The 13,080-nt window shown below is 35.5% G+C and overlaps 1 protein-coding gene across 5 annotated transcripts in view; it reads left to right on the top strand.

Moving 5' to 3' along the window:
• PTPN2 (protein tyrosine phosphatase non-receptor type 2) overlaps positions 1 to 11,442 on the top strand; it is an 85,681-nt gene extending 74,239 nt beyond the window's left edge. For 3 of the 5 annotated variants that reach the window (XM_058692787.1, XM_058692791.1, XM_058692790.1), the window contains one exon: positions 3,429 to 3,861. In XM_058692787.1, the coding sequence (XP_058548770.1) occupies positions 3,429 to 3,636 (208 nt within the window). In that variant the 3' untranslated portion in view covers positions 3,637 to 3,861. Of the gene's footprint in view, positions 1 to 3,428; positions 3,862 to 4,329; positions 4,423 to 11,072 lie in introns of those variants that run through there. The other 2 variants (XM_058692788.1, XM_058692789.1) reach the window with 2 other exon arrangements.
• Positions 11,443 to 13,080: the final 1,638 nt, after the last annotated feature.

Genomic DNA, 13,080 nt, shown 5'->3' with positions numbered 1-13,080 from the left:
TAAAGTTAAAGCATGAAGTTGCTTATTTATTCCTTCTTTCACTTTAATTAGAATACTTTTAAACCAAGAGATCAAAATTGTTTTAAATTGTCTTTATCGGTAATAAGATTCTCAGGTTCCTAATGTTGTTGTTTTGGCTAGTACCATGTGCAGAATTAAATGGAACACAGGCTTGATGATTGAATCGGTATCCTTAGTATTTCAAAAGTGTTGATTTTTAATCTTTCCTAAAGAGGAAAACCACTCAGGAGTTACAGAGTGATTGTGGAGGTGGTTTTATTGGGGGCAGGGGAAGTGGTATGTGCATACATAGGTTGTTTGCTCCCCCCACCCCCAGGATAGAGCAGACCAGGTCGGGCTTGAAAGCAGAGGCAGGGCCCCAGTAGGAAAGTAAGGATTGTGAACAGAGAAGACTGAGAGCAAGGTTGTAGAAAAGTGAAAGGGCATAAAAGAAAGATTGCCATGAAAAATTGTATTGTTCAATCCTAATAAATTTTAATACTGATCTTATAGCTTTGCATTAGGGAGGCTAATAAAATAAATCAAGATCTTATTGAAGGAATTTCAGTTTCAAGGGAATAGAACACAGTACTTTTTCTTTCATTTTCATTATTAAATATCCTTCAAGTCAGTTTTTTCATAATGAAGGTCACATTCCTATAGTCATGAAATAATTTAGTGAGTTATACAAAAAGCATTTTTTAAATAATAGAATACAATAAAATAGAAATTAGAGTTTAAATTAGAGGATAAAATAGATCAGAGTATCACAGATAATAGCTAAGTATTTTAACATCTTTACATAATATAGTAATTCTATACATTGGCATATATATTGTGCATGTATAAGTGTATTTATGTGTGAGGCTACTTTGATGTGATGACCGTAAGATATTTCTTGCTGTTAAAGTTTAAAAGCCAGTGTTCTCAATTATAGTGTAACCCATAAACCCAGGTCACTGAGTGGAGAACAGTTTGGATAAATGAAAAGTCAGGTTACTTGGATCCTTCTCCTTTGTGTTTGCATAGCATGAAGTATGCCTGTCAGGACATGTATTGGTAGTAGCCTGCTGTGGGTGCCACTGTAAGGAATTCCATGTGGCCTTCCGAAGGCAAGGGCCCACGGGAACCATTCCCTACCGATTTGTGGCTTTTGAATCATAGAATTGTTTAGACCTGGGAAGGTTATTACATGGGCATAATTTCCTTAGGCCCAACTAAGTAAATAAAGATTCACAAATAGAGAATAGTTCTTATTTCTCTCAAATTGCATTCTTAAATTAAGTAATGTCATCTCTTGGTACTTGTTTTCATTCCATTCCTGAAAACATATAGTACATTTTTGGAAAGCAAGAGCCTCTATTCCATTATTCTACATGGGAAAGAATTCTGTTTTCAACCCAACCAAAACCACAACCAGTTTCTCTAAATATCATAAAAATCCTCTTTAAAAAATCCTCATGGGGTGCCTGGGTGGCTCAGTTGGTTAAGCATCCAACTTCCAGCCCAGGTCATGATCTCATGGTTCGTGGGTTCGAGCCCTGTGTTGGGCTCTGACCCTATTGGGGTTCTCTCCCCCTCACTCTGCCCCTCCCTGACTTGCTGTCTCCCTCCCTCTCTCTCTCTCTCAAAAAAAAAAAAAAAAAGAAAAACCTCTTAAACTCTTACATAATATTTAAAGCACTAATTACATAATCATATAACAGTGAACTCATATTGGAGTTATATGGTAAATATCAACACTAGATAAAAATTATAATTATCTTCTATATTGCAATGAAATTTTTAAATGAAATAATCTATTAAAGATTCTATCTGAATTGCACCCTGGTTGTTTGGCCTCACGCTTCTGGCAGGAGAAAGTACATGTAATCTTTTACATATTTTATATATGTTTCACCTGCACTTGAATGCAACTTAATTTCTTTTCACTGGAAGGTACACACATATTTGTTAATAATGAATTTTAAATTCAGGTAATAATTTTTGCAAGTCATTACAGCAGAGTTCAGAGTGCCAAAGATACCCAGGTGTATGATAGGTAAAGTGAGGAAGACATTAAAATTCAAAGGGCACACAGAGATAAGCAAAATAGAGCCTCAAGTTGCCAACATATTTAGGGAGTAAAACAAGATCCCAAATTAGCAACATGACTTATTTACTGTAAATTAAATGCTGTAAGGTAAGAATAGAGGGATTCTAGGGGTCGAGTGGAGGGAGAAATGGAAGAACAGAATTGAAAAGAACATTGTTAAAATAATCTAATATATAGTGTATATTCAAATTTCTCTAGTAGTCTAAAAGATCCACCTTATTACAGAGTTGTGAAGCCATCATTATAATCTAATTTTGGAATATTTTCATGATCCCAGTCTCTGTAGCTATTTAAAGAAATAATTCAAGATTTAATCAAGGATCATGGATTGTATTTGATTAATGTTAGTCTTTAGTCTCCATTAATCTGGAACTTTTCACCACCACTTTTTTTTCCCTTGCCTGACCTTGACATCTTTGCAGCTGGTATACCAATTGCCTTCTAGAACACCCCACAATCTTGATTCCTCTGATTGTTTCTCATTATTAGATTCAGGTTAAACATTTCAGCTGGGGGGAGGGAGGAAGTTGGCTCTTAATGTAGTAGACTGACAAGGCATTCAAAATTTGTAATCAAGCTACACAACTAGAGAGCTGGACTTAAGAACACTTACTGTGGCAATAATGTTTAATTCAGAGGCAAGGAAACTGGTTAGGTTTTTGCTGTATTATAGGAAATAAGTGAAAAGAGGAGATGGAGTTTGTGAAATTTTTTTAAAGGCAAGATATAGTAATGTACATGTTGCCATTAGCCATTCTTCTTTACAGTGCCCTAGGACTGTGTGTCTTGGGAGTCAGAGAGCTTCCATTGGAACAGACATTCTGTATCGAATAGGAAGATGGATGCTAGAAATAAGTGTGAAATAAGTGAAATAAGCAATGTATTCTCACAAACAGATAGGTAGGCATCCCATGGTAGCATCTTCATGGAAGTATGAAGCAGATAGCTTTTATGAGTGGCTTTGTGGAAAATCACGTAAAGACAAAAGTGGCTTAGATGCCAGGGACTCTTATCCCTCACCTCTTCCAGCTGCTTAGGAAGAAAACAAGCTGACAGCCTCCAGCTCACATTTCAACAAAAGAGAGCACCGTACTTATTTTCAGGTCCTGCCAAAAGTATTTATTGATAGAAAATTGTACCAGAAATTGTTGAATTATTAGAGTACATCTCTGGACCACTTAGAATATTGAAAATCCTCCCCTTTTTCATTCTAGTGTTTTAACGAGTTTAAAAATGTGGGGCTTGGGAGGTGGGTATTTGGGCTTAGGTCCTCTGCATTAGAGTAATTAAGTCTTACCATGCACTTCCTTTCATTTGTTTTTATGTATTCTAGCGTTCTACGGAAACGTATTCGAGAGGACAGAAAAGCTAACACGGCTCAGAAGGTGCAGCAGATGAAACAGAGGCTAAATGAGACTGAACGAAAAAGGAAAAGGTGGTTATATTGGCAACCTATTCTCACTAAGATGGGGTTTGTGTCAGTCATTTTGGTGGGCGCTTTTGTTGGCTGGACACTGTTGTTTCAGCAGAATGTCCTATAAATAACAGTTCTGCCCCGCAAGCTCCCGCACTAATAGCTGACAGTGTTGCGTTAGTCACAAGGGTTTGTCTGTTAGCAAACTCCTCACACCCCAGAAATGGTGCGGTAGAATAGATACCAACCAGACAAGTGATATATTCAGTCCCCAGCCCAACATCTCAGGATACTGTCCCCAAACTGTAAACAGCTATCTGAAATAAAGACTTGAATGCTTGTTGAAAACTGGTACATTTTGCAACTGTATTCGTACATGTTCAGTGTAATATTTCACCTGACCAGATTGAGAAATCCTCAAAACAAAGATTTGTTTTTGGAGGCTATCTGGATTTTTTTTAACCTGCACTTGATAACAAGCAATAAATATTGTGGTTTTATCTACATTATTACTGGAAAGAAAATGACCTTTAAATAATGCGTGTAATGTATAATGTACTGTTGACATGGGCATCAACATTTTATATTCTTAATCATTTCAGGGTAAATATATTTTATAAGTATTTAATCTTACTTTTGTAGTTAAATGTACTTTTTAAAAGCTCAATATGCAAAATCTGTTACCATAAAAAAATAAATTGTATGTTGATTCAATTGTACTGGATACATTTTCCTAAAGAGAAGTTTGATATGAGCAGTTAGAACTAACTTTAAATAAGCACTTTTTACTATATATTTGCATTTCTTTTATGTTTTACAGTTTTCCCAAATTTAAAAAGAAAAACAAACAAAGAAACAAAAATTTTCCCTAAAAATATCTTTGAAGGAAAATTCTCCTTACTGGCATAGTCAGGTAACATTTGGTCTCAAGACTTTGTAAAGAAATTGGTTTCTGTAAAGCCCATGATGGATACTGTTTATTTTTCATGAACATTTCAATGTAATTACCCTAATTTATAGTTGGGGTAAACGATGCTTTAGGAAATAAAAATAAGGAGCAGCATTTTATTATCCACAGTTTCAGTTTACTATACTGAAGTTTTGAAGTAAAATTTTTTCAAGTTCTTTCTACTTCAATAAATAGTATGATGATGTACAAATCTGACCTTGTCCCTTTAACTTCTTAATGGGTATCTTTAAAGCATATTGTCTGGTGAATTTAACTGCTCATTTGAGTGCTAGCCTTCTTCATATCCCAACATTCCATTCAGTGTTTAACTTGTTTAGCTTAAACTTTAAATAGTTGTTATAAATTTAATTACTGATATAATAAAGTCACATTACTTCACTGGTTTTCGAACTACGCTTATTGGATTTTTGAAGGGTCGCCCCGAGGTGGTTGGAAGGACTCCAACCTACCAGCCTTTACTTTCAACCAGAGCATCTCTGCTTTATCTATTTTATATACTACATAAGATCGCTGCATGAGGTTTAATTATTTTAAGGGGACAGTTAAAATCTTAAAAACAGTTTGAAAACCATTGGTATAGATAGGTATTTTGAATTGATTTGAGTAGTTTTTTGAATGTGTTAAATTATGCTGAAAGTCTGAAAGGATGTAGGTGGTACTACATATTAAATAAGATTTACGTAACTTGTGCCTGTGTCCTAATTCAGTATTACTGTGCCCTGTAACCTTTAAATGGAGAGGAGGTAAGAGGGACTTTTTTTTTTTTTATGTCTGTCTGCATTAAACCTGTGTTCAGGTACCGGGACCCGTCATTACTGGTTTAAAACCTTTCTAATTCGCCTTGGTTTATATTTGCTAAAATGCAGTATATTACTCTGCAAGTAAAATATGGGTAGATCATACTGAGTCTCAATTGAAAGTAGCCTTGCCTTAAACAAAAAGGTAAAAACTTCTTACAAAAAACAAATGCTGATAATGATGCCCCTTTGCAGGGTAAATGTGCTTCCCTGGATTCTGGATTTTAGCTTTGCTTTTTGTCTGCTTTCTTTCCTTCTGAGTGGTGTTTTTTGTCATATATCTTAACAGTCATGTTCAGTGTAGTAAACATTTGTTGATAAACTTCTGCAGGGGTTAGTCATCTTTCCTCTCAAGCAGATCCTGAAGGATAGTGTGTTGAGTTTTTACCAGTAATGATATTTTTGGTGGGTTCCATGTACTAATTATTAAAAATACATGTGCTGTGGTGCCCAGGGTCATCATCCTGGCCCCTTTATTGAAAGCGGTGTGCTAGTCAGAGGGAAGGACACAGACCGGGCTCCTGCCTTCTCGGGTAACAGCCAGACGACAAAGTTAGCAATCCGCGGTAGGTTTTACATTTTACAAAATTTGTGTGTCCTAATATTTTCTAATTATAACAGATTTTAAAAGTTGTATAGTTTGACTTTAATGAGGTAGTATTATTTTTGGAATAGGTTAAGGACGAAAAAAAGGTTTTTTAAAAAGCCAGAGGCTTTATCATTTTTAAGAAAGGATATCTACATTAATATATAGTGCATTTGTGTTCATATCTGTCCCTGCCGATAAACTGACAGCTGTCTTTGATTTAATGCTGTCTTCTCTGGCTATACCAACTGGTCACGTATTTGTTTCCAAGTGTAGCTAAGTATTTTATGCTGGCCTATTAGCAATTTTTATCTATGCTTGCTTATATATAACATGTAAAAACAGTTCTCCATTTTTAGTTTATCTGTATATAAAATAAAAATAATACCTTTTACTGAATCCTTAGAGGATTAAAAAAAAAGTAACATGTGAAAGTGTATAGAGAACATTAGATCAATATAAAGACCATTCTTCATGTTTAGGATATATTTTATATATGTGCTCTGTCCTTTTCCTCTTCTGTCTTCAAATTAATGCTGACTGCATTGATATATTTCTACCAAAAGGAATGAACAAAAAAGAGGAAGTAAAAAAGCATTGATTTTTTTTTTGTTTATTTTTTTAATATCTCTGCTTAACAGGTATGTTACGAGAAGTAATTATAACTCTTAAGTTAATTTTATGTATATTTGTGCTTTTGTCCCTTTCATTTTAAATACACTAGAATTGATGGCATGAATCAAAAAATACATATTGGTTTAAAAAGTAGTTTATGGAATGGAGCAGCCTCCACTTTTTATATCAAGTCCTTTGTTTTCAGTGTCAGTTCAAAGTATTGGTACCATTTATTGATTGGTACCAATAAACTGCTATCATTTATTGATCATTTACTATGTACCAGGCACTGTGCTAATATGCACTTCTATAGATTATCCTATTAAATCCTTACAATACGCTTTTGAAGTAAGTGTTGTTATTAAGCCATAATCAACCTGAGACTTAACATTGCTAGGTTCTTTTATGCTGCAGTCATTGAATCAGGCTCTGTAGATTAGAATCGATCATTCTCAAAGAAAGACTTACCTCCTACAAGTCATTTCCCTCTTAGAAAAATATCTGACTAGATTCTATGTAAATAGACACAGGCCAGAACCTGATTATATTAGAAATACTGTCATTAACCTTTGTATATTCTATTTCAGCAAGTACCTACATCCCCAGGGTGCCTGCCTGGTTATTGTGCAGATTTTAAAATTTGGTCTGCCTTGGTTTTTACTTTCAGACACAAAACCTAACAGAGGTTTTTCTTAATATAGTCTCTTATAAGCCTAATGCCATTATGTATGTCATCCACTTCTTCCTATGTTCAGGCAGGAGTTGAGGAATCACACCTTCTGTAAACATCTATTTGTTTTTTTGTGGGTTTTTTTTGTCCAGCAGTCCACGTGGGTTTGGCAGGGGAGTGGGGAATAAGGATTAAGGGCTTGGATGTCCGAAATCTGTTGCACTCCAATGGTGGGGGGGAGCTGAGGTCAGACCTTGGTGCAGTGATCTGGTCTGAAACTAAGTGCAGAAGTGTCTGTTCTGTGTTCTCCTTTCTACATCAATAGCTAATAATAAAGTCTCTCTTATTTTAAGAAACCTTTCATTTGGCCTTGACTAATTATTTAGAGGATAGCGGCACAAAATCTTACGAATAATATTTTGAAGGTAATATTCTTCCATATAACCAAACTAAGTTCTACTGACTTAATATGTGGGTCTTGATCATTCCTTGAATGATTTATTCTGGAGTTGACCTGTTTCTTTCATCTCTTTCCCTAGTTCATTTGTGTAGATTTGATTCCATTTTTTAATACTTATCTTCAAAGCGCTATTTCAGGATGACGTCATCCATAGCTCCTACAAGAGTGAATATGTTAGAACTTCAGCTCTCTCTTGTTCCATCAGGTCTGTGATGCATAAGTGCTGACTTGCTTCAGTGGGAAGAGACTCGGGTTGTGTGAGCTGCACAGTGCCTGCTCTGCCTGGGCCTCCCCAGTCCAGATACTGCATGCTTTCAGCTACTTCCATGTCCTCGCCATGAGATGGCCATTTCATTGTCCCTCTAGACCTGAGAATTTAAGCTTTTAATTTGGGAGTTTTAAGCCACTCACTTCCATGGGTAGTGTTCTAAAGAACAAACTTCTAGGAAAATGGTTATGAGTTTAGCCATCTCATTTTTCCCTCATCAGCAAGCATTTTCTCAATATTTACCACATTCAGATTGCTCCAGCAACAGCAATTCTGCACAAGTGCTTTTCCTCAACATTCTTCAGAGAAATAGCCATTAAATTTTGGAAACTTCTTTGGGGAAAATGTTTTCCTCACTGTCATTTATTCCATCACAGGGCATTGCCAAGTGGAAGCAGTGACTCAGATGAGAAGCTTTTACTTGGTATGAAAGGCTTCGTCTTTATCAGTAACAACCTGACAGTGAAAAATTTTAAAGAGCTCTGACCGTCTCTGGGTAGTCCACTGGGAGACTGCAAAGTTCAATCTTTTGAACTCCTTCTATTTTGGTTTCATAATGTAGAGCGGAATATAGGAATTACAGGATATAGTGGCGATATTACAGAGTCTACTTTAGTACTGTGGTTTTTCATTAGGTAGTATTAATATATGTGTATGTGTATATGTATATACATATATATATATATAGTACCTATTATATACATAGTGTATTATATATAGTATATATTATATACATAGTATTTATAGTATATAAGAATTGCATGGAAGGTTTTTTTCTTTATAGAGACCATTTTTTAAAGAAAAGCATCAATTCTTTATTGTTGCTCTAATTTGACATAGATTTTTGTAGACGTGATGGTGTCGGTATTTCAAATTACCACTATAAAAAAAACCGAAGTTATTTTGAGTTTGGTGAATTCAGGAAAGGGAGACTAGATATGTTTGTTTTCTCTATAAGGCAATGCTTTCTTTGCTCACCTTTACAAAAGGTTTTGTGATTCTTTTCAGTAAAAAATAGTGTGAATATCTGGTGGCAAAAAATACTTCGGATGCAGCTTGACTTTCTGTTACTTCAGGTATGGAGCCAGCTTGGGAAGATCATGCTCAGTCTGTAAATCTGGCCCTGTTCCAGAATGACACTGGACAGTGTGCACAGGCGCTTTCTCCACAGAAAGCTTGCAGCACGCACGGCTAATTCCACTTGATTTGTTTGAACCCATTTTACCTTTGACTTGTTAAATCAGCAAGAAGTGATTCAAGTGAACATATTTTTTCCTAAAATAAAGCCCGTCTTCTCAGTCCTGTAAACAAATACATTCTTTTAAAATAGTTAACACTGCCAATGATTCCATCTGACTTTTCCTATCCCCCAGAATAATATTTACAAAGAAAAAAATGAATTTTTAAAAATGCTGTCAAATTCTTTTAGTTGTTACAAGTAATAGTTTGCCATTGGTAGGTGAATCTTTAACACTGCTGGGGAAGACGGCAATGTGTTATTGGACACCTGCAGTTCTGCCAGTCAGCTTAACTGCATAATCTAAATTTAACCTGCCTAACACCTCTTCTACATACATTACCCTATTTTAAGATAACAAAAGTAAGTCAGAGGCGAATAAGTAACTTGCCCACAGTTGCACAACTAGTACATGACAGCTGAAACTCAGACTCCTGTCTGTGAAATTCCAGTAGCTCCATACCTCACTCTGCTTCTATTATGACTTTGTTTTTTATGGAATATTCAAATACTTAAGTGGAAAGAATTAGACAACCACTTGTTAAAAAACAAAGTAACCCTCTTCTTGTTTTTTGAGTGAAACAAACCGAAGTTTTTCCCTCCAAAAATTTTTGTGAAAACAGGTTGAACTGCCACTGAACCAGAGAAATACTGGAACACCAGAATATTCTCTAAAGCAAACCATTATTTCATTCACTTTGATTGAGTGGATTAAATTGCTTTGTTTTGATGGGCAGATTTTCTCAATGCATGGGAAATAAATATGTTTTTTACAGCAATCAGAGTCAGTAAGAAGCACTTTTCCTTACTATGTCTGCTTTGGTTGAGGGCTCAGCAGAACCCAGCAGTAAGCATCCGTAGTAGGTTTTGTGACTCACAGACACCTAATGAGAATGTTTCTTGGTGACTTGACATTTCTCTGTGCTGGACAATCAAGAGAAATGGGGTATTCAGAAGACCAGGTGCTTGGTATTGTTATTCTTCAGTAGGAAGAGTCGGTCGTTAGGAAAAAGCCCAGTTTGTAGTATTTGGAAGTTTTTGACTAAACGTTATGGGAGAATGTGTGGGTATGGTTTATATTCCTATTTATACATATGGAGACAATAATAAGTATTTATTTAGATTTGGGGGTTTTTTGTGTGTGTCATAGCGAAGGAAGTCAGGGGAAGAATGGAAATAACATTTACCTCCAGAGTTCAGTTACTTGCAAATATTGTGAAATACCATCAAAAACTGCCCTTAAAATAGTTATTTCATCTGTCTGTTGCTTGTTTAAACTCTCATTAATCTTTACTTTTTGACATTAAAATACAATATGTCAATTATTTTATGTCTGTGTTTTCTTTTATATTGGTAGTAACCTAAATGATGTCACTTCGGTTCTGTATTGCTATAATCATTAGTGTTATCCTTCAGGACAAAAAAGCATGCTGCTAACAGTCCGTGACTTAAAGATATAAGCCAACTTTATGTTCAGACCTTACGTTCATAATATTTTTAGCAGTATGATACAGTGGAGGTCCAAATTGGATTAGACTTTTGCATTGAATTCCAAAGTATTGGTAAGTTTAGCACATACCATATAATCTTGCTAAATTGTTGTGGGTACATTTTTTTTAAACCCGTCTGTCTGTCAGTATTTCACATGGAGGTCATTTCTTGAGTAATGCAGGATGACCTGAGAAATTCATAGTTAGTAATTCTTGATAAAGCCGTATGAGTTACGGTGCTTTAACATGAGTCTCCCTCACACCACCAATTCTGTTTGAAAATCGAGCACATAAGCAGATTTACCAAGATAACAGTGAAGCACTTAGTGTGGTTGAATGTGATACGTTAGAATGTTTTTTAGTTGCTTTTTTAGTTCATTGTTAGTCCTTTTATGTTTGTGTGTGTCTATGTATGTCTGTGTGTTTGGTAAATCTGAATTGAATAGATGACTTCTTATTTTATGTTTTAGGCCAAGATTGACAGACACCTAAATATTCATGACTTGAGAATATTCTGCAGCTATAAATTTTGAACCATTGATGTGCAAAGCAAGACCTGAAGCCCACTCCGGAAACTAAAGTGAGGCTTGATAAACCTGTAGATTGCCTCACATTTGTCTGTTTACAGAGTAAACTTTACATCCAGGGAAAGAAGAGCACCACCAGCAGAAGACTTTGCAGAACCCTCTAATTTGATGTATTGTTAAGTTTTTTTAATGTGTGTATGAAATGTAGAAAGATGTAAAAGAAATAAATTAGGAGAGACTACTTTGTATTGTACTGCCATTCCTACTGTATTTTTATACTTTTTGGCAGCATTAAATATTTTTATTAAATAGACTATGTTGGTTTGTGTGCCTTATCTTAGGACAGCACTGCTTTAGATAATGAATGTTTCCTTAAGAGTTTACTCTCACTTTTTTATAACTCATAATCGACGTTTAAATTGAAATCGGTTCAAAATGTTGGTCACTTGCTTTTAAAAATTTTCTTTAGTTACCTCTCAAGTAGTCTTCCTGTCAGAATAGGTTAGATGAAAGCACAGAAGAAAAGTTATAATACTCCTTTTGTTACTTGGAAAAAATATTAATATGGATTATGATATTAAATTATTTTTAAGTGTAGCAACTCAATGCAGTTTTTAAAATCATTGTGTTACTCTTGTGTTGGATGTTGTGTGTTCCTCAAACACTTCCTGTTATAAAAAGACCAAGGGTTCCCTCTTGAGTGAGAAGCTTTTGGCTTCTTTACCATCGAATTTCCCAACCAGGCGATGTGTTTGGGCTGTGTGTGCAGTCAGTTGTCAGGTTACTGGTGATATTCTTCTTGTCTAGACACACACAAGCCTGTGTGTCATGTGAGTATCACCTTAACAGTATAACAAACTCATAATTGGTTTTGTTTTGCCAACTGTGAAATTTTTATAATACTGTTTATTGAATACATCTGTTTCATCTTTTAAAAATGTAATGACTCTCCTTATGTTCATTTTGCCTTGCTTTCCAGTGTTTCTGGTTTATTTTGGGAGTAAGCAAATTCTTGATCCCTAGTAAATCTTTCATAAAGAATGCATGAAAAATTCATTATACCATAAAGTAGTGCAGGAGGATAATCCTCCTTTTTAAAAAAATACTTATTTTGAGAGAGAGCACGCACGCCTGTGTGCGAGCTGGGGAGGGGATGAGAGGGAGAGAGAGAATCCCAAGCAGGCTCTGCACTGACATCGAGGAGTCGGATGCTTAGCCGGCTGAGCCACCCAGGATAATCCATCTTTTGTGTCAACGAAGTTCTTGAAGGTCATCCACACTCAACTAACTACTTCTATTTCCTCATTACCCGTATACTCTTTACCCCAAGAGTGTCTGACTTTGTCTTGTATCACTACAGAAATGCCTCGGAAAAGTCATCTTAGCTCGTATTATAGCCAAATATAGTTAACTCTTCAATTCTTACCTTATATGACTTCTTGACAGCAACATTAAGAACTCCTTCTTTGAAACTTTCTCCTTAGGCTCAACGAGACCTCTCTGATTTCTTTACCTGTCTTTCTGCCTGACTCTTGTTTTATTGTGGTAAGAACACTTAACATGAGATCTATCCTCTTAACAAATTTCTAAGTGTAAATTATGTTGACTGTAGTTACAATGTTTGATAGATCTCTAGAGCTTTTTCATTTTGCTTAACTGAAGTTTTATGCTTGTTGAATATAATTCCCAGTTCCTCCTGGCCCCCAACCCCCACCACTGGCAATCACCATTCCACTCTTTGATACTATGAATTAGACTATTTTAGGTACTTTATGTAGTGGAGTCATGCAGTATTTGGTTTTCTGTGACTAGCTTGTTTTACTTAGCATAATGCTCTCAAGGTTTATCCATGTTTTTGCATACTGCAGAATTTCCCTTTATAAGGCTGAATAGTATTCCATTGTATATATACAGTTCACCTTGAACAACATGGATTAGGAGTGCTAACCCC

Source organism: Neofelis nebulosa, chromosome 11, assembly GCF_028018385.1.
Source record: "Neofelis nebulosa isolate mNeoNeb1 chromosome 11, mNeoNeb1.pri, whole genome shotgun sequence".
NCBI classification, from domain to species: Eukaryota; Metazoa; Chordata; class Mammalia; order Carnivora; family Felidae; genus Neofelis; species Neofelis nebulosa.
The sequence above is the reverse complement of the archived record's forward strand: the minus strand, read 5'-3'. Positions and strand labels throughout refer to the sequence as shown.